The sequence below is a fragment of the Pelophylax lessonae genome (genome assembly GCF_965119305.1).
Source record: "Pelophylax lessonae genome assembly, chromosome: 3".
Lineage (NCBI taxonomy): Eukaryota > Metazoa > Chordata > Amphibia > Anura > Ranidae > Pelophylax > Pelophylax lessonae.
Window position 1 is genome coordinate 147,912,083 of NC_138770.1, and position 22,937 is coordinate 147,935,019.

The 22,937-nt window shown below is 42.9% G+C and overlaps 1 protein-coding gene across 2 annotated transcripts in view; it reads right to left on the reverse strand.

The window, feature by feature from the left end:
* ASAP2 (ArfGAP with SH3 domain, ankyrin repeat and PH domain 2) overlaps nt 1–22,937 on the reverse strand; it is a 460,853-nt gene that overhangs the window by 184,474 nt on the left and 253,442 nt on the right. For both annotated transcript variants that reach the window (XM_082252497.1, XM_082252496.1), the window contains exon 8: nt 4,445–4,520. In XM_082252497.1, the coding sequence (XP_082108623.1) occupies nt 4,445–4,520 (76 nt within the window). The remainder of the gene's footprint in view (nt 1–4,444; nt 4,521–22,937) is intronic.

The window sequence follows — 22,937 nt, forward strand, 5'->3', positions numbered from 1 at the left end:
TACACAGCTAGGCTCCCAAAAAGTCTCACACATGGGGCATCCCCATACTCAGGAGAAGCGGCAGAATGTATTTTGGGGTGTCATTCCACATATACCCATGTCATGTGTGAGAAATTTATCTTTTAGTGACAACGTTGTGTAAAAAAAAAAAATTAAAAAAAAAAATTGTAATTTTCCCGAAACTTGTGGCAAAATATAAAATATTCCATGGACTCACCATGCCTCTCAGCAAACAGCTTGGGGTGTCTACTTTCCAAAATGGGGTCATTTGGGGGGGTTTTGTGGCATCTTGTCATTTCAGGGCCTCCTAAACCGTTATAGGTAGTGAGAAAATGCAATGAAAAATGTACGCCCTTTGAAATTCTGATGGTGGTGATTTGTTTTCCGGCTCCCGTACACAGCTACGCTCCCAAAAAGTCTCACATATGTGGTATCCCTGTACTCAGGAGAAGCAGCAGAATATATTTTGGGGTGTAATTACACATATACCCATGGCATGTGTGAGCAATATATCATTTCAATGACAACTTTGTGTAAAAAAAAAAAAAAAAATTTTTTTAGTCATTTTTCAAACACCTGTGACAAAAAAATAAAATATTCAATGAGCTCAACATGCCTCTCAGAACATTCCTTAGGATGTCTACTTTCCAAAAAGTGGTAGTTTGGGGGGGTTTTGTACTGCCCCGCCATTTTAGCACTTCATGAAATGAGATAGGCAGTCAGAAATTAAAGCTTCGTAAATTTCAGTATTTACACCATAGTTTGTAGACGCTATAACTTTTGCGCAAACCAATAAAAATACGCTCATTGATTTTTTTTTTGTCAAAGACATGTAGCTAAATATATTTTGGCCAAAAAAAATGACATAAATTGAGTATATTGGATATTTTTTAAAAGACAAAGTTGAAAATGTCATTTTTTTGCAAAATTTTCGCTCTTTTTTTATTAATATCGCAAAAAATAAAAAGCGCAGAGGTGATCAAATGCCACCAAAAGAAAGCTCTGTTTGTGGGAAAAAAAGGACGTAAATTTCGTTTAGGTACAGCATTGCATGACCGAGCAATTATCAGTTAAAGTCACGAAGTGCCAAGTTGAAAAAAGGGGTCTGGTCCTTTAGCAGCCAAATCCTCCGGGGCTTAAGTGGTTAATACAGGTCAGAGTCTAAGCTGACAAGAAAATGATTTTCAGGAAGCTGACACAGTCTTCTGAACCTCATTAACATCTGTATGCACTAATTAAGTCCCAGAAGATTCTGATCTCTGCACTACCACATATATAACTCAGCCCTGCGGCTCCATCAGAGGTAATTATCGCAGCTAAAAGCAAACTAAAACACAGCAAAAAAATTGTAGTCCTGATTGAAACAGCTGGAAATTAAAGAGATTCATGAACATAAGTTGATGAGGACTTTAATCCTCTCTAAACTATACAGATAATGCATTGGTAACCCCCCTCCCCCCAAGTATAAATGGCAGATATGAATGAAGGTTTAATGAATATAAAAGATATACATTTATTTAGGAGCAGACTAGCGTGCTCTACCACCTAATTCCTTCTTATGCATTTTAGTGGCTCCAGTGGCACTTTCTCCCTTCTTTACTCCTCTACAGCTGTCTATAAATGGATCAAAATGTGCCTGGCTCAGCAGGAACCAGTCAGTTTTTTATCCATGTACTGTATGGCTGTTCCCATATGTGAGGAATTGATTTAGTGATGGACTCCGCTTGAATGGGACCGTTGGTATACTTTTGCTCGATCTGTGTGTACAAACTGTACATGTGTAGATATGTAGATGAGGGATGAGGTTTGTTTTTTTTTAAATTGGAGGTCTTATTGATTAAAAAAAATATAAATCCATCTATGGTTAGCTTAAAGTGGTTCTAAAGGCAGAAGTTTTTTTTTATCTTAATGCATTCTATGTGCAGCTCCCCTCCTCAGCCATTCTAACACTTACCTGAGCCCCAACTTGAGCCAACAATTTTGCATGAGAGACTCGGCTGTCCAGGACTCTGCCTTCTGACTGGCTGAGCCACAGCAGTGGGCGCCATTGGCTCCAGCTGCTGTCAAAGACATTGAGCCAAAGAGGAGAGAGAGGGGGCGGGGCCGACCCATGGCTCCATGTCTGAATGAACACATAGAGCAGCTGCTCGGCTTGGGTGCCCCCAAGCTGCTTGCTACGGGGGCATTCAGCAGGAGGGAGAAGCCAGTAGCATCGGTGGGGGACCCAAGAAGAGGAGGAGCTGTGCCGCCCTGTGAAAAATCACTGCACAGAGCAAGTATAACAGATTATTAAAAAAAAAAAAAGAGACTTTAAATCACTTTAACTTAATCAAAGTTAGGCCTTGTTTAGACTTGCGGTTGGGGGGGGGGGGCGTCAAAAATGTTCAGGTGAGCATTGGTTCTGCCACCGCCAGACACCCCCCCCCCCCTCGTAAGCTGCAATAAGCAGTGGATGGGGGTGTTTTCATGCCTCAGTCGCGAAGCTTCGCACCCACAGCAAAATTGACCCAACATGTAGTGCTTGGCAAGCTTGTTGTTGTTGAATGCAACACATTCAACTAAATTTGCAAGAAACGCAAATGCCCAAAGCTGTGTGAGGAGGTTTGGGGGGGAAGGGAGGGAGGTTCACGGTTATGTATATTGTATGGCCAGCCTGAAATGGATGTCCAAATACACCCATTAAGTGGTATCGGTATTACCCTACCCCCTAAAAAAAAATATTATATTGTAGCTTACCAGTCCTTAAAGCGGTAGTATCCCGCTTTTTTTTACTTTTACCTACAGGTAAGCCTATAAGGCCGGTTTAGGAGATATTTGCAGTGCATGCAGCCGCTCACGAGAGCGGCGCATGCGCTCTGAAGGTCCGGCGGACCTTTAGCTTCCCTTATCGGGAGCTTGCCGGAAAATCACTCCTGCGCGCATGCGCGGGAGTGACGTCATCGCGGCTCCGGCCAATCACAGTGCCGGAGCCGTCGAACCCGGAAGAGACGGCGAGGGATCATGGCAGCGCCCGCAGCGATGTCCGGGGGTCCGTGTCGGGGCTTCGTTCTGAGGTAAGTAATACATAATGAGCTAGTATGCGATGCATACTAGCTCATTATGCCTTTGTCTTGCAGGCTTTTTTTTTGTTAGTGTTTTTGGGTTTACAACCGCTTTAATATGGTGGCTGCATTCGTTTTCCTTTTCCTTTTATATTAAATTGGGGATCCAGCCAGTAAAGGAACAAAAAACTGTTGTAACCTCAACACATGTGTTTGCTGGAATTCCACTTGAATTGGTTATCAGGTCCATCTAAATTCTGCTGTCCAAAGGTGTCTCCATTGCTCCTCCACCCAGAGTGGAGACACCCTTAGGCTGCATTCACATGTCAACGTATGATCGCGGGCAGAACCGCCGCGGTTCCGCCCGCGATTCGGAGATTAATTGCAAATCGCGTGACGCCTAGCGTTGCCCGTTGATTTGCAATAGCCCCCCAAACGCCGAGCGATGTTGCCGCGATTTACGCCCGCCGAATCGCGGCAACATCGCGCAAACAAAATCGCGAGACGCAATACGCTCCAAAAAAGTACAAGAGCTTCTTTGGAGCGTATTGCGTCCCGCGATTTTGTTTGCGCGATGTTGCCGCGATTCGGCGGGCGTAAATCGCGGCAATATCGCTCGGCGTTTGGGGGGCTATTGCAAATCAACGGGCAACGCTAGGCGTCCCGCGATTTGCAATTAATCTCCGAATCGCGGGCGGAACCGCGGCGGTTCTGCCAGCGATCATACGCTGACATGTGAATGCAGCCTAAGACAAGAAGTGTGTTACTGGCCAGATCACTGAGTGAAAATAAAGGGGAAAAAGCCTAAAATTAAAATGAATGCAGACACACATTAAAGGATTGGCAGGCTGCAATGATTTTTGTTTTTGGGTTTAAATCTTCTGCTTTAAATCTCAAAACTAGCATCACCTCAACATAAAATGAACTATGGAAACAGTCAGTAGATTGTTCAATCTGCCGCTATTCAATTCAAACTCATATGAAATAGGGATAACAATTCTGTTTGGAAAGCAGTACAATTTTGTTTTTGTTCCTTTGTATTTTTCAAAACAGTCTAAAACCAAACAGATATTTATGGGTTAAAAGAAAAAAAAAAAAGAAAAAAAAAACTTTCAGCAACAGGAAAGTAAAGCTAAAAGGTGTATAAAAGGCACCGGGCCACCTGCTAAGCAGCGGCAAGCAGTTTACATAAACTAATTCTGTGATTGGAATCTGTGTGCATAAATACATTTATATATTTGCACATAAAAGATGCTTTTTCTGCACAGAATATCAAATGGTGAATGCAGGGACTGTAATTGCTACCAACAAGACCCAATAGGAGCCGTTTTTTTCTGAGCCTAATCAACAAATCCCAGCAATTAGCCACTGATTGCTCATCACACATTAAAAATGTATATTACCGTGTGCAGATCCGTTGATAGTTTCTCAATAGAGGGCTTGAGGCTTTCAACAGCTTTCAGTCCGTCTTGAAAAAAGCTAGAAAGAAAAAAGAGATCTGTTAGAGGGAGGTCAGAATCCGCACAGCTGACGATATCTGGAACACATCAACATAAATTATGGAGCAACCAATATTAAACAATAACATACATTTTCCTGAAAGCAATGAGAGCTGTGGCAGTTCAGGTACAAACCATTGCAGCAAACTGAACGAAGGATTAAAAGCAAAAACGTCATTTTATTCACTTGTATAGATGTGCTTAAAGTGAACCTGTGATATCAGACTAATGCCTGGTACACAATGAGATTATCAGACGAATAATTTTTTTTTTTGTATGCTAGCCTCATATCGAAAATGAAAAGTTTACTAAAAGTTACGGAAACTCTCGTACAACAGAATAAAAATTCAGAAGTGATGTAATGTGTTGTAGTGTATTTGTATTGTATTTTCAAATTACAATTGTACTGAATAAACGAAAATCGTACAATCTGGTATCTTAAAGGGAAAGGTTTCATGCTTGTCCCATCGGATAATGTGGCATGAATTGTCATGATCCGGTCTCAATCTCAAAAGCTGTGTACTAATGATCAGATTATCGTACGTTCACTTCGAAAGCGGTATTTTTCGTACGATTTTATGTTCGGGTCTACGGACCATAAGACTGGCTGTACATTATACAACTTGCTTGTACAATTTTACTAAAACCATATATTATGAGGTCAAACCTAAACACTTTAAATTTGCATGCAATCAGGCAGGCCTCTGCACAACACAGTTGAAGGTAAATCTAAAGGAAATTGAACAAGAAAGTTGTATAATGCGTGGCCAGCTTAACCGCACACCTGCCCCTCTAAAAAGAGCCCCACCTCACTTAAATCTCACATACACACTTCTGGGGGAGGGGAAAAATATACACTATATGTAATATACTGTTTGTAGGTTCATACTATACATTGTACAGGACACCAAGGATGGGTCTTGGATAGACGTTGAATTTTGTCCCATATTTGGATTGTGGTCCCTTTAAGGTGCATGGTTTGTTTGCAGTTGTTGTACTCATGGGTTCCAGGTGTGGTCTGATCAGAAAGAAGGGGACTGACTTACAGTGCTCTCCAAGTTAGGCTCCTTTTACACGCTGCGCTGCCAGCTGCGGTCCATTCTCTGCTCAGCGGGGATCTATTCGCCGATCCCCGCTGAGCAGGCAGATGACAGCTCCGTCTCCACACTGTGTGCGGAGAGGGAGGTGTCAGAGCCCCACTGCTCTCTATGGGGAATCGGATGAGAGCGGACCACCTGTCCGCTCTCATCCTATCCGATTCCCTAGACGGATGGAAAATAGGGTTTCCATCCGTCTGGATTTCACGGACAGGATCGGATGCGGATGGCAGCGGGTGTCAGCGGACATGTCTCCGCTGCCCCATAGGGATGCATGGAGGATCCTATCAGATCCGCCTGAAAAACTGACAGGCGGATCTGATCGGATCGTTCGTGTGAAAGGAGCCTTAATATTTTCTCATTTGGGACCTGGAATTTTGTGGTTTAGAGAAATATCTCGGTGAAAAAGAACCTCCAACCCGGATTATGAGGACTTGGGTCCAGAAAAGGGCTAAGCCTAACTCCAGGGAGAATAAATACTGTTGGCTTTGTGTATGGTCCTGGAGCAGTACCCCAGTTGCCAATGGCTCCAGTTGCTGCCACTCTGTCCTGTAAGGAGAGAGAGAGAGCAGAGGGAGTCACTGCTCTTGGGCACAGTGCTGGCTCAAGATCAGGCTCAGGTAAGTATTTAAGTGTGTGTGTGTGGGGGGGGGGGGTACTATTTGAAAGGTTTCAGAGAATTCATTTAAGGGAAAAAAAAACAACAACATGTAGCCTTTAGAACCCCTTTATTGGACTACACGCTGGAATTCATTGTGCACTTGTAGCGTTCATTGGCACAAGATAGTTCATTGGCACACGTCTTGGTTAAAAATATTCTTAAAAAGCCCTTCTAGATATACCTCTGATTTCAGTATCAGTACACAAAAAGAAAAGTCAGTGTAATCTCAATCTCAAAGCAGTCCTTTTTCTGGGTGCTTTATGGACATTCTTATTTTTGTGCAGTAAGATTATTTCATGCCATTTAGTAGATAGAAGAAACCCAACCAAAGCAAATACACAGTTAACCCCTATCCAGCCTTACACCCATACAGCAGTGCAAGAAATACACAGGTACCCCCTGTCCAGCCTTACACCCATACAGCAGTGCAAGAAATACACAGTTACCCCCTATCCAGCCTTACACCCATACAGCAGTGCAAGAAATACACAGGTACCCCCTGTCCAGCCTTACACCCATACAGAAGTGCAAGAAAAATAAACAGTTAACCCCTATCCAGTCTTACGCCTATCTAGCAGTGCATGGAAATGACTCCTCCTTGCAAAGCACAAGGTACAGTTGAGCAAATGAATTACGGGCACTCCAGCATATCTTCCATGTTCTTTAATAAACAAGCACTAGTAGATACAAAGCAGCCCACTGACGCATTTCTGCCTTTGATGGCCTTAGACATAGCATAAGAAAACACACTGCTAATGCATCCAAAGACCATGTAAATGCATGGCAACCAACCAGCTGTGTCCTCCGATGGTGGAATGCATATGGCTAAACTGCTTGGGTGTCAGCATAAAGGAGTGCTGAATAAAATAAATTTAACCAACCACTTTTGCATATTAATTGTCAGTGGTCCACATAACAGAGGGCAGGGTGTGCCCTTCGGTTACATACTTTGTACTAAATGGCATCTCTCTTTCCATCTCAAAACACTGGAAGTGTGCAAAGAAAAAAATTAAAAAGATTCCTTTTTTTTAGCTGGTCCTAGGCGGAGGCTAGGTGTGTATGGTGGTCTCCAGTCTCTTGATTCCAATCTTGGCTAAATATTTAATAAAATGTATAGGATAGCATGTAGTAAGACCTTACACATATACAGTATATCTACTGTATCTTTGGCATGCATATTGTCACATACAGTTTTCACAGAACTTGAAGATGAGGGGTTAGAGACTCATGAAAGGTCCTGATTTATCTTATTACTCCCCCCCCCCCGACCAAACTCTATTTTATATCAAGGGGCCAAGATGTGTCAAGTGGAGGTGGATGAATAACAATATATTGTGAAAATGATTTTAAAGGCTCTTCATGTACTACTTTTTATGTATTGTTGGTCTGTATATACAAAATACAACTGGTATGCATAATTGCAAGAATGCAATAGGTTTTATTGATTTTACAAAAAAGGTGGAATTGTTAACAGTATGGCATATGTATTGGCACTATTAGGCACCTTTTATAATCCAATATTTCTAGAAAAGTGGTTTGGTTACTGGACATCAATAGAAGAGCTATAGAGTTATAGTCACTAGAGAAGTTAATGCATTGTGGATAACTAGGAGATGGCAGTGGCTAGCCAAGAGTTAACCACATAGCCCTGGGCATATGAAGATGCAGCAAACACAGAGGGTACACAGCTGCTGAATCCTGCCGCTCGCTGCCAGTCCACAGTGACTAATGTAGCTGCACACAGCAGAGCACTCCAAAAAAATCATTTAGCAAATTAGTTTTCTCCACTGATTCCTTTGGCCGTCGTGTGCTGTAAATCAAAGATACTGTAATCCGATTATCAGATCCATTTATGTGATTAGATTTTCAGGTTAGAATTTCTGCTGCAGAATTGAATTTGCTAAAAGCCAATGACAATTGGAATGGGAGGGGGCGTAATAAAAGAGTAAATGTTTGGGGGCAAAAAAGGCTGGAATGTACTTGACATTACGTTAACATTGACAGTAATACAGCGTATTGATGAGCATTAGTAATGGTGCACTGGATATACCTCTGGGGCAGAGTGTGTCCTGATCAATTGTCATTAGCGAACGGGCAGCAAAAATAATTATACATCACCTCCAAATCATGATAACACTAGAGCAAAATGAAAGAGCAAAACCAGACCAACAGGGAAATAAGCAGCTGATATATTTCTACAGGACTTACAAACAAGGACACAATTGTTGGTACCCATACAGCTCAATAAAACAAAGGGTAAGATTTACTACAGGACTTACAAACAAGGACAAAATTGTTGGTACCCATACAGCTCAATAAAACAAAGGGTAAGATTTACTAAAACTATAGAGTACAAAATCTGGTTCAGCTCTGCATAGAAACCAATCAGCATCCATGTTTTATTGTCACAGTCTAATTGAACAAGCTGAAGTAGAAAGCTGATTGGCTACAATGCCCAGATGCACTAGATTTTGCTTCACCAGTAAAGGAAATCAACCCCAATATCTCATTCCTCCTTTAAAGTAGCAAAATGAAATGCAATTGTCCCATGAAGCCCTGCATGCTTATGGTATGTCAAAGAGTAAAGCAAAAAAAGTGTGAAAAGAAAAATGCTTATTGTACAAAAGATATTTTAACATGGCCTAGAAAAATTTGTTGGCACTCCTAGTAAAGATTATAAATGATTGTATCACCGTGACATTTCAAACCAACAGCTTTCTGTAATTCCTATTGCACATCATCAATCAGCCTATTTATTTGGAGAAAAGTAGTCATTCTGCTGTTTGGTATGATCATATGGACCACACTGAACATGGACCAGAGAAGCGAGGGAGTGAGTTGTCTGAGGAGATCAGGCAGAGAATTACAGACCACCATGTCAAAGTTAACCACTTAAGCCCCGGAAGATTTTACCCCCTTCCCGACCAGGGTTTTTTTTGCGATTTTTTACTGCGTGACTTTAACGGACAATTGCGCGGTCGTCGACACTGTACCTAAACGAAATTCACGTCCTTTTTTTCTCACAAACAGAGCTTTCTTTTGGTGGTATTTGATCACCTGTGCGATTTTTTGATCATGCGCTATAAACAAAAAAAAGAGCGTAAATTTTGCAAAAATAACAATATTTTTCACTTTTTTTTATATGAAATTCCCCCCCCAAAAAATGTAAAAATCAAAATTTTTTAACATTTTCGGCCAATTTGTTCTATGCTACATATGTTTGGTAAAAAAATAAATAAATAAATAAATAAATAAAAAAAATCGCAAAAAGCGTATTTTGATTGGTTTGCGCAAAAGTTATCATGTTTACTAACAAAGGAAAGATTTCTGTAATTTTTGGTGTTTTTTTTTTAACGAGTAATGGCGGCGATCTGCGATTTTTTTTGCAGTACTGCGACATTGCGGCGGACAGATCGGACCCTTGACTGACATTTTTGACACTTTTGGGGGTACCAGTGACATTACTGCAGTAATCAGTGCTATACATATGCACTGTTACTGTAAAAATGACACTGGCAGGGAAGGGGTTAACTGTATTGGACAGGGAGGGGTTAAGTGTGTCCTAGGGGCGTGTTTCTAACTGTAGTGGGACATGGCTACTAGTGTAAAAACAGAGATCAACGGTTCTACATAGTAGAACCGTCTGATCTCCATTTTTACACAGGGGAGAATGACAGGCGGCTTGTTTACATAAGCCGCTCCGCCTTTCTCCCGCTCTACCGACGATCGTAGTGTGACAGGCGGACATCGGGTCCGCCGGTCACACGCCCGCACTCCTCCGTGAACGAGCCGAGGCGGGCGCGCGCTCGCCCGCTATTGGCTCAAAACCCGGTGACAGGCGAGCGAAGTAGACCTACGTCACTCTGCCTGGCCGGGGCTGACTGCCGCAGTAAATATACTGTGCGCAGTCGGCAACTGGTTAAAGGACCATCTCCAAGTAGCTTGATGTTCCTGTGACTATATACATTTTGAAAGATGTTTAAAAGTGTAAGTTCACCTTTACTTAAAATCTGTAAGGGGATGTTACACTGGACCCTCTTCCTATCCCCTCCACTCCCGCTGTACTGTAACCCCACAATCCTCCTCTGCCAGGGACTGGAACGACGCTTTACTAGTCTAGGGATTTAAAATCCACCTGGAATTCTCTCCTCTCAGCACTGACAGGACGGGCTAGATAGATTCTTATTAGAATGCCTCTTGTCCATACACGCTTAGAAGCAGGGCTGCTGTTAGAAATGGCAGGGCCCTGTACAGACTACCTGACAGGGCCCCCCCAAAAAAATATTAAAGATATATTTAGCTAAAATTACAACAAAAGTCACTATTATCAGACACAAATATAACACAGCTCACATAATTCCTGCTAAATCCAAAAAAAAACTATGTTAAATAAAAAAGAAGATGAAATGAGAAAAATATACAGGCTGGGCAGTTGGAGCTCAGTGATCACGGAGACAGAGAGAGAGAAACAATGTTACAATTTACAAATAAACTCCTGAGCAGAGATAAGTGCTGGGAGGGGGGCCCACACAAGGCAGGGGCATTAGTGAGGGACGACTGTCTCTTTCTCAACAGATAAAAGCTGATAGCAGGGAGAGGGACAGATCAGATTCAGGTGCTGGAGGAAGATTTCTGTATTTGTTGTCCATCACTAATCCCCCTCTCTGTGTGGGCCCTCCTGTGTGCTCGGGCCCCCTACAAGAGGGCTGGTGGTCCCCCCCTATCAGCGGCCCTGCTTAGAAGGGACGGAAAGAGGATTAAGCCGTGAGGATTTCAGATCCCCGAACTGGTAAAGTGGTGTTCCGGTACCTGACAAAGCAGGATCACAGGACTACAGTACAGTAGAACCGAAGGGGATGGGGAGGGGGTCCAACCTTACAGATTTTCTGTGAAGGTGAACTTACACTTTTAAGTGCTACTAAACCCAGGAGCCTGCATTAACTATATCTAGTGTTCCACAGTACACAGAACATGAAAATGCAATCATTTTAGTAAATAACTGCTAAATACCTTTTCTCACCAGCAGTATATAGCAGTCTTGCGATTTCTATTAGTTCCCGGTAAAGCTTGTAGGAGAAGATTTCATAATGCACTGGTTGCCCCATCAGGATGCAGGACCCCTGATTCTCTGACTGCTAATTGGCCCTGCGCTGATCACATGCACTCTCCCAAGAAAATAAAAAAAAGCTCTAGTAATACACAACCAAATGAGCATGTGTAGCCTGATTCCAGTAACTCGGTCTTATACGGACATGTTATAGGGGCAATGCAAGAAGAGGAATATCTGTGCATACAGGATCAAACAATCTTTTTACACCACACAGAGGATTAACCCCTTAGGTTCCACAGTGAGTATAACAAGCATGCTTTACTGCATATATAGAATGATTTTACTGTTGTGGGTTTAGTAACACTTAAGGTTCCAAAGGATTGTAGCCAATCTCCCTAGATGTGGCCAAAAGAGGATCCCAGAATAAAAGATAGTGTGCATGGTAGAAAAAGACCAATTAAAAACTTCCAAATTGAAGCTCAAGGTACATCAGTGTCTGACTGCACCCTCCATCACTTTTTGAGTGACAGAGTGCCCAAAGGAAGAAGACCTAGGAGGGCTACATTGTTAAAAGAAAAAAACTTAAAGAAGCCATACTAGAATTTTCTAAAATGCATAGGACAAGACACAAAGCTTTAGGGAGAGTGTCCTTTGGATAGAAAAAAAAAATGATTTTTTGGCAAGTCACAATAGCTATGTCAAAGAAAAGAACAATGTACCTACTGTGAAACATGGAGGAGGCTTAGTTATGATTTGGGCCTGTTTTGCTGTGTCTGGTATGGGGTGCCCTGACTCTCTGCAGGGTGCAATGAAATCTAAAGACTATCAAGGCATTCTGGAGTGAAACCAACTGCCCAGTGTAAGAAAGCTTCTGTCTCAGTATCCGGTCACGGGTCGCTTAACAGGATAAAGACGCAAAGCAAACAATTGGAGGCCCCCTGGAATGGCTAAAAACAAAGTACTGGCCTAATGTGAAGTGGATTCCTAGAAACCCTCTTCTGAAATGACACTAGCTGGCATTACTGTAACTCCTGTAAAAACACACATAACTGATATTTGGGTGTTTGCCTGCAGTTGGTATTTAATGAATGGTTATAAAACTACAATTTTACTAAGCTCCAAGCATTCATGACCCTGTAACTGAATAGAAGCACCATCATTCTGCTTAACCAAGTGTCCGTTTTTTTTCCTGAGACTCCACAACAGATGGACAGTCATTCTTTTCATACACACCCCCCTTCTTTCAAAAAAAAAAAAAAAAACTTGAAATTTTCAAAAGAACCCAACAGAATAAAGAATTTTGCTAATAATCTTAGGCCCCTCAAAAATAGCTTACAAAATATTATGGTGCTCTGAATCATAATTTGCATGCTGGGCTAATGCTTCTACAATTTAACAAAACTTAATTTGAGCATTCCCGTGTATTAAAGAGAAACTATAGTGGTTTTCAAATGATTAGAAATGAATGCTGCGCATTATAATTATTTGAATAAAATCCTTAATTAACTAGCACTTGGTATCTGCCAGCCCAGGCGATCCCACCCTCTGTGTCAAGAAAGAAGAAGAAGGGGGTCCCTCCTCTGAGCTATTCAGCATTGTGTGTGTATAACCTCAGATAATATTATTGTAGTCCAAGCTGAGTAGTAATGCACCAGTCTGTAACCTCAGGAAAAGTAGACTCACATTTGTCATCTGCTGGCTTCAAAATGGTGCATATGAGATTTTTATCTGCAATATTAAACGTGATATTCAACCGTTTTTTTTTTGTTTGTTTTTTTAGCGATTTCAGCATTCCAAGTAAACCTTTACATTGTCTGCCCCTTAATCATATTATCAAAGCGATTGTAAAGGAACGAAAAAAAAAAAACATCTCTGTACTTACCTGTTCTGTGCAATGGAATTGCACAGAGCAGCTCTGAACCTCCTCTGCTTGGGTCCCCCGCTGGCGCGCCTGGCTCCTCCTTTCCATGGGGGGCACTTGTGAGTGCTCGCTCCTGAGCCCTGCTGCTGCGTCCATTGACACAGACAGAAGGCTAGGAAAATTAGAATTTGGACTTTACGGGTGGAGAAGACTAGAGATCCATGTGAGCCGACATGCACAGGCAGCCCCCATAAGGACAATGCACAGAAGACACACCCTCTACTGGGGCAGCACTGCTGCAAATTACCGTACTTTCCTTGGAGAATTAGAGGCATGTCTTCTGTGTGCAATCCAAGGCGCCTGTGCATGTAGGGGCAGGCAGTGCCCTCACATAAGGTAACTTTTCTAGGGGCATGTATTGAAGCTGTTGCAAAGAATCATTTGACATGCAGTCCTAAGAAGTGACGGGTGAAGACCCGGTGTGATTTTGCCATGATTGGTGCAACAATCGTTGCACAAATTCCACTGCATTTGGGATGCCATTTAAAATGAATGGCACCCAAGCGCACACTTTGCTGCGATTGCCACGTGATTTGGAATTGCAGGGATTCCACCTGCAATTTCAAATCGCCAAGTTTGAATTGGGCCTAAGTGCTTCTGAACTGTTGGCAGGAATTGTTCATTGATCTGTGCTAGATTATTCTATAATGATATGTTGCCGTTTAAAAAGTAGAGTCTTTTGTACTACTGTAATATTTACCTGTCAAAAAAATGTTTTAAAAATGTTTTTCCACTTCTGAACATAAAAAAAGAACAATTTCCTCTCTTCAGCACCTATTTAGAGCTGTTCAAGCAATAGTAAACCCAAAAGCAAACATTTATTATTTTACAGCTTACCAATTCTTAGATGTGATAAGCTGTATTGATTTCCCTTTTTAAGCTTTCTTCTATTTTCATCTGGTGATTTAGCCAGTAAGTCTGTGGTTTTTCAAAACCACCAGCTCTCTTCCAGTTACAGGGATGAGACAGACCATTTAACTAGCAGGGGTTCTTAAAATAATCATCTTTTATTCCAAAAGAAAAAAATACTGTTTGTTGTAACTGACTATAAAGCATTAGCTGGAGTTCAGCTTCAGTTTGTTAGTATATTTAAATCTGCTAATACTTCTGACACTCCCCTCGCCCAGACAATGCTGCTGTCCAAATGTGCCCCCCTGTGCTCCTCATCCATAGTGGAGGCACTCCAATACAGGATGTGCCTTACAAGCCAGGTCACCAGATGAAAACAGAGGGGGAAAAAAGAAGCCTACAAAAAAAGAAAACAAATGCAACCACCACATCTGATAACTAGAAAGCTGCAATATAGTACATTTTTGGGTTTAAACACACTTTAGATTTAACATGGTGAGCATTAGGCAGCACTGCCTTTGTATTTTCAGAAGTACAGGTGAGGAAAAGGGTATTTGATCCCCTGGTGATTTTGTACGTTTGCCCACTGACAAAGAAATGATCAGTCTATAAATTTTAAATGGTAGGTTTGATTTAACAGTGAGAGACAGAACAGCCAAAAAATCCAGTAAAACACAAAAAAAAAAAAAAAAAAGTATATAAATTGATTTGCATTTTAATGAGTGAAATATTTGATCCCCTATCAATCAGCAAGATTTCTGGTTCCCAGGTGTCTTCTATTCAGGTAGAGAGCCGAGATTAGAAGCACTCTCTTAAAAGGAATGCTTCTAATCTCAGCTTGTTACCTATATAAAAAAACACCTGTCCACAGAAGCAATCAGATTCCAATCTTCCACCATGGCCAAGACCAAAGAGCTGTCAAAGAATGTCAGGGACAAAATTGTAGACCTTCACAAGGCTGGAATGGGCTAGAAGACCATCAACAAGCAGCTTGGTGAGAGGGTGACAACAGTTGATGCGATTATTAGCAAATGGAAGAAACACAAAATAAATGTCAATCTCCCTTGGTCTGGGGCTCCATGCAAGAGCTCACCTCAGAGTTTCAATGATCATGAGAATGGTGAGGAATCAGTCCCGAACTACACAGGATAATCTGGCCAATGATCTTAAGGCAGCTGGGACCATAGTCACCAAAATTGGGCAACACTATGCCATGAAAGACTGAAATCCTGCAGCAACTGCAAGGTCCCCCCTGCTCAAGAAAGCACATGTACAGGCAGGTCAGAAGTTTGCTACAGAACATCTGAATGATTCAAGGAGAACTGGGTGAAAGTGTTGTAGTCAGATGAGACTAAAATAAAGCTCTTTGGCATCAACTCAACGTGGCCTATTTGGAAGAGGAGGAATGCTGCCTATGACCCAAAGAACAAGATCCCCATGCCAAACATGGGGGGGACAATATGCTTTGGGGGTGTTTTTCTGCTAAGGGGACAGGACAACTTCACTGCATCAAAAGGACAATGAACAGGGCCATGTACCATCAAATGTGTGAGAACCTCCTTTCCTCAGCCAGGGAATTGAAAATGGGTGGTGGATGGGTATTCCAGCATGACAATAACCCAAAACACACGGCCAGGGAAACAAAGGAGCGGCTCAAGAAGCAGCACCTTAAGGTCCTGGAGTGGAGGCGTGGCTAGCAAGGGCATGTGAGCAGTCGCAACCTCACGAGGCTTCTGACACTTGCCCTGCACCGATCCTTCCCTCCCGCACTGACTGGCATATCCCCACTCCAATCTGCAGCCCTGTGCCCTGTACAGCCTCCGGCAGGGTTTCCTGGCCTTCTCCGCTGTCATGATGACCCGTAAAGGAAGGGAGACTGCCGCGGCCTTGGCGGCTCAAGAAATCCATGAAGGTGCCCAGCCGCAGCGGATCTCAAATGGAGGAGGGTAGAAGCACAGAGGAACTGTGAGTGGCACTCCTAAACCCCCTAAACAGCTGGGAAAAGACCCCCCCAAAGGACATCCTTTATTATGCCCAAAAAATGTCAGCCTCTATGGGGCAGACAGCTCAGGAGGAGTGTGTGTCCCCCCTCCTCCTCAGATTCTGTGCAGTACACAGATGCAGCCATGTGTGGGGAGGAAGAACTCCTGGAACGTATGCTGACACTGGCCCCTGATCAGGGAGACGTGGGTGCCGAGGACACTCCACAACCCTCTCTTAGTGATATTCTGCTGGCCATACATAAGTGCACAGCCTCAGTGGACGTTTTAAAGGAACAGTTTGCGGTTCTGCGTGAGGAAGTCTCTCTGCTTCGTCAAGATCTGCAAAAGATTAGGGAATGCACCACTGCGGCTGAGGGCAGAATAAGGGATATAGAATATCAAATCACACCAATCTCCTGAGACGCAAAATGGCGGCTCAGCAAGTTGCTGCTGCCAATGACAAAACTGATAACATCGAAAACCGTCTTCGTCACAACAAAGTGCGTATTGTAGGGCTCCCTGAAAAGGTCGAGGGACAGGATCCTTAAGTGACTGTCTACTGTGACACTCTGGTCACATATCTTTGGGAGCACAGATCACTTTTATGTTTGTTTGGACTATATCCATTTATTAATTTTCAGCACGTTTATTTATTATTTCACACTGGACTTTTTTTTTTTTTTACATCTTTTTCACTTTTATATACTTACCTTTTGTTTATATATATTTGTTGGCACTATTTAGCACTTTAATATTGCATATTACACACAGATCTGATATATGTAGTGCAATTTATGATTATATATCCGCGCAGCACTGTTTATTTACTTAAGGTTTTTACACGGTTATGAGAAGTGGAGTGTCTGCAGCAGATAGCCTATTAATCTAGGACCTCAAGGTTGCTCGCAGGATTTATTCTTTTAGTTTTGAGGGACAGGATCCTACTACTTTCATTGGGAACTGGCTGCTGGAAATCTTCAGCAAGGAGGCCTGTACCTCTCTCTTTGCAGTAGAAAGGTCACACACCACTCCATCAAGACCTTTACCCCCTGGAAATCAACCGCGATCCATTTTGGCTCGTACGCTGAATTACAGGGACCGTGAGATTATATTGCGGCTTGCCAGAGAAAAAGCAAACATCCAATAGAACAAGCCCAGATTTCTGTCTATCCGGATTCCTCAGCAGAGGTGTAACGTAAAAGGGCTAAATTTCAAGATGTGAAAAAAAGGCTAATAAGCCTTCTACTTCCATACACCATGCTGTACCCTGCGAGGCTGAGAGTCACCGCGTGGAGACAAACCCATTTCTTCAAAAATGCTCATGATGTCGCTTCATGGTTGGATCAAAATGAACAGAGCCTATAACACCGCCGTGCAGGAGGAAATGAAGGTTGACATACTATTTTTTTTATTTCTTGCAGCTTTTTTCTGGCCCACCACCTTTGTCCACCTTTTTTTGGAAATCGTTTTTTTTTTTTTTTTGCTGGTAGGACTGTTTATTAGATCTACAAAAGTGTGCTAGGCATATACAATTGTTTACTGAGCAGTTTGCATGAGAGGCTGTGGCCTCTCAGTTGTTTGGACTTTTAACCTAAGTTTGTCCTGTTGACATAACCAGTTATTGCGACCCTAGTCTGTATGGCTGGGCTTCAAATTCGCTATCAACGCAAGGCTTTTGACTTGGGGCATGCCCCCGCATTTGCTCAGTTGAGCCAGTTCTTCTGTTTGATGTCCAGTGGCCTACTGTTTTCCACATACACCAGCCGCTATATCTATCTTTGACTGGGGGAGGAGGGATCGATCTGATGCATTCTAGGGGATTAAGCTGTCTCTGTTTATATACCCTTGCCCAAATACTGGCCTTGACCGATGGTTGTGGACTTACCAGTATACATGATCATATGATAGTATGTTTATTTTCCTATGGTTGATGTTCCTCGAATATCGTGGAATGTAAGGGGTGTTTATTATTCTTTGAAAAAGGCCATGATCTCCACCTGTTTTAGACATTTTCATCCTGCTAGAAACTCACCTTACTCCTGATTCTGTCTCCTGCCTTCAGTATTCCTGGCTTTTGGGGGGCTACCCCTCCACACATACAGCTTACGCCCACGGGGTCTTTGTCCGGATTCATGAGAACTGGGCTCTAGGGTGGACCTGGATGGCTGATTTATTTTCCTATACTGTTAAGGGAGCTGCTGTCGTGCCTGGCTGACAAACCGGCCTGGAGGGTGGGGGGGGGTTTGGGGAAGGACCACAGCGCTAGGGAAATTGATATCGGAGGTGGGTTGTACTGATTTTTTTGGAGGTTTAGACACCCCCTGGATAAACCATTTTCTTGCTTCTCTAAAACACATGGATCATTATCCAGGACTGACCTTTGTCTGATTAATACTTCTAGTATTCCTTGATGTCGATAGAGGCGAGGAAATCCCCCTGACGCAGGGATGCCAGCACTGTGCGAATAAACTCTATTCTGAACTTTTGCACCCACACAAAGTAGTTCAGCGCCTTGATGTCCAGGAATGGACGCACCTTGCCTTCCTGGGAACTGTAAACAGGTTTATGGAAAAAATCCTGAAAACATTCCAAAGTTGGAACCAGGACAATCACTAAAGGGCACCGACTGGGTACCTCTGTTGACGGATGTTCCTAGTGCTTCCCAAGGGCTCCAAGCACTCCACCAGACATCATAACCACTGCAGACCCCACAAACCGCCGCAGCTTGGCTGGGGTCTCGACGTCTCCTACCCACTCTGGACATACGACAAGGCTCCAGGTTCCAGTGGGTGAACCTCCCTTTCCCCAGAGAGTGGAGCAGGAACAAGCTCTTACAAGAGGAGCCAAGTGGTTGAAGAGCCAACCCGGAGGGAGGCCATTTTGGATTTGGTATTCACAAATGGGGATTCGGTATAGGATGTCATTGTAGGCGAAACCTTGGGATCTAGTGATCACCAGTCAGTGTGGTTTAATATAAGAACTGTGAAAGAGTCACACCACACAAAAACAAAAGTTTTAGATTTTAGAAAAACAGACTTTTCAAAAATTAAATTAGTCATAAATGAGTCCTTATCAGACAGGAATTGATTACATGGAGTCCAGGAGAAATGGGACTACTTAAAAGGTGCATTATTGAAGGCAACAGAAAATTGCATTAGACTTGTCAGTAAAAGCAAAAAAAGGAAGAGACCACTGTGGTACTCAGCAGAAGTGGCCCAAATCATTAAAAATAAAAAGCTAGCATTTTGTAATTATAAAAAAACCCAGAGCAATGAAGATAAGGAAATGTACAAGATTAGGCAGAAAGAGGCCAAGCAAGTTATAAGAACTTCTAAAGCGCAGGCAGAAGAAAAACTAGCTCAGTCTATGAAAAAGGGGGATAAGACATTCTTCAGATATATAAATGAAAAAAGGAAATGAAAACAAGGAATAACTAAATTAAAAACAAAGGACGGAAGGTATGTAGAAGAGAATAAAGGGCTAGCAGACTGCCTTAATGAAAACTTCTGTTCAGTTTTTACAGAAGAAAAAGAAGGAAAAGGACCTCCACTTGAAAGGATGACTAATGAATCGTTTGATGTATGTGTCTTTACAGAGGAAGACGTTCTAAGATTGCTGTCTAAAGTGAAGACAAATAAGTCACAGGGTCCTGATGAGATACACCCAAAATTATTAAAAGAGCTTAGTGGTGAGCTGGCAAAACCATTAACCATTTAACCAATCATTAGTAACAGGAGTCGTCCCGGAAGATTGGAAATTGGCAAATGTCGTGCCCATTCACAAGAAAGGTAGTAGGGAGGAATCGAGCAACTATAGACCAGTGAGTCTGACATCAATAGTAGGCAAAGTAATGGAAACCCTATTAAAGGATAGAATTGTGGAACATCTTAAATCCCATGGATTGCAAGATGAAAAACAACATGGGTTTACTTCAGGGAGATCATGTCAAACAAATCTTATAGATTTTTTTGACTGGGTGACTAAAATAATAGACGGTGGAGGTGCAGTAGACATTGCATATCTAGATTTTAGTAAGGCTTTTGACACTGTCCCACATAGAAGACTTATCAATAAACTACAGTCATTGAGCATGGACTCCCATATTGTTGAGTGGATTAGGCAGTGGCTGAGTGACAGACAACAGAGGGTTGTAGTCAATGGAGAACATTCAGAACAAGGTCATGTTACCAGTGGGGTACCTCAGGGATCTGTACTGGGACCAATTTTGTTTAATATTTTCATAAGTGATATTGCAAAAGGCCTCGATGGTAAGGTTTGTCTTTTTGCTGATGACACAAAGATATGTAACAGGGTTGATGTTCCTGGAGGGAAACCCCAAATGGAAAAGGATTTAGGAAAACTAGAAGAATGGTCAGAACTCTGGCAACTGAAATTTAATGTGGATAAGTGCAAGATAATGCACCTGGGGCGTAAAAACCCAAGGGCAGAATATAGAATATTTGACACAGTCCTGACCTCAGTATCTGAGGAAAGGGATTTAGGAGTAATTATTTCAGAAGACTTAAAGGTGGGAGGACAATGTAATAGAGCAGCACGAAATGCCAGCAGAATGCTTGGATGTATAGGGAGAGGTATAAGCAGTAGAAAGAGAGAAGTGCTTATGCCGCTGTACAGAACACTGGTGAGACCTCACTTGAAGTATTGTGCGCAGTACTGGAGGCCATATCTCCAGAAGGATATAGATACTCTAGAGAGAGTTCAGAGAAGAGCTACTAAACTAGTACATGGATTGCAGGAAAAAACTTACCAGGAAAGGTTAAAGGACCTTAACATGTATAGCTTGGAAGAAAGAAGAGACAGAGGGGATATGATAGAAACTTTTAAATACATAAAGGGAATCAACTCGGTAAAGGAGGAGAGCATATTTAAAAGAAGAAATACTACCACAAGAGGACACCGTTTTAAACTAGAGGGGCAAAGGTTTAAAAGTAATATGAGGAAGTATTACTTTACTGAGAGAGTAGTGGATGCATGGAATAACCTTCCTGCAGAAGTGGTAGCTGCAAATACAGTGAAGGAGTTTAAGCATGCATGGGATAGGCATAAGGCTATCCTTCATATAAGATAGGGCCAGGGACTATTCATAGGATTCAGATATATTGGGCAGACTAGATGGGCCAAATGGTTCTTATCTGCCGACATATTCTATGTTTCTATCTATGTTTCTATGATTATTCAAGGGAGTATGAAGAGCATAGCAATCCCTTGTAGCAGATTCCCCCAATGAGAGACAGGACTTTAGATTGAGGGTGTAGTAGAACTCAACGTTTAATTGTACAGCTGCTCTTTTATACAGTTTTCCCCCACAAGATTACCGCCCAGGTGGACCTTGTGAGGAACAGGACATGAAATTCACAATACAATAAAAACAGGGTTTTACACTCAGTCACTCCCATACAGTGTACACAATCCCTCCCCTCTGCCTGATTACATTATCATATGCAGGTGCAATTGTATACAGAAACAGAATTAACCTGAACTAATTATCTAGCCATCTGGACAGAACAATGTGAGGTCATTAACATTTAACAATGGGACAGGCAGACTTAACACAATCCACATTTCACCTCAATAGATAGACAATAGGAAAAGACTGCCAATGACAGTCTGTCCGTCTCCTACATTGAAGTTCATGGAATACACATCTACGTATTGCTATGATTATTTAGGAGTCAAACTTCATGGCAACAGGCTATAGGTCTTACAGTGTACAGTGGGATTAAATCTTCCAACTTCTTGAGAGATATTGCTAACAAATATTACTGTCCCACTTAAAGCAATTCAAACCATTAAGTATCTGTCTTTCACTCCCAGTGATGGGGAGTACCGTCACAATCACCCCTTGAAGTAAAAGGTCTTTCACCACCCCAAACAGACCCTGAAAGCGGTCCGGGGACCTGCGCAAGTTGGAAGGAAAGAATCTTGCCAGGGGACAAGAGCGAAAACCCAATCTTGCACCCGGACCGAATGACTTTGTGGACCCACTTGTCTTGTACCAGGGAAGTCCATGGGTCCGGAAACCAGCAAAGACGTGCCCCGATATGGGTGAGTGCGCACCTTCATGCTGAAGGAGCTTTGTCCGCAGGTCTTGAGAAGTCCGGATCAGGTTTGTTTGGATCCTCCAGAGGAGGCCCAGAAAAGCTTTGACCCTGAGGTTGCAGACACAAGGGGGTGACCCATGTCCTCAGCGGCCGAATCAGATTCAGAATCGGATGAGACGGATGAGACAGATGAGGCAGGGGAGGGCGGGGGGGGGGAAGCTTTTTGCTAGCCCGTCGCCGAAAACCACCTCCACCCAAAACACAAAGGACTCCAGGACTGCCGTCAGTGCATCGATGGATGGTTGGGACCCGGAGGGCCCCGTAGCCTCAGAGAGGAGATCAGGTGGAGCGATGTGCTCCAAAGACTCCATGAGTCACCAGGGGGACCCCACAAAAAAAGGTGTAAAACCCTGCAAGGGACAACCCTCACCACGCTGGCAGCACAATCTGGTCACCAGGCACAAAGCAATCCTCTGCAGAGAGGGAGAGAACCCCACCAGACTCACCACCCAGCAGAAACAGGCACCTACAGCCACGCGGATAATCTTCAGTGCACGCACAACAATCAGGAAGTAAAAGATCCAGGAGTCAGTACCAGGGGATGGGGAGGGGCTCCAACTGCCGAAATCGCCACCTACAGGGCTCCACTGTCGTGGCCGCCGCTATTTTTAATGGCAAACCACCGCAAAATGGCCACCTGACTACACAAACATGGCTACATAGAAACACACAGGCTACAACAAAATGGCAGCCCCACAAGGCTTCCAGGGACCCA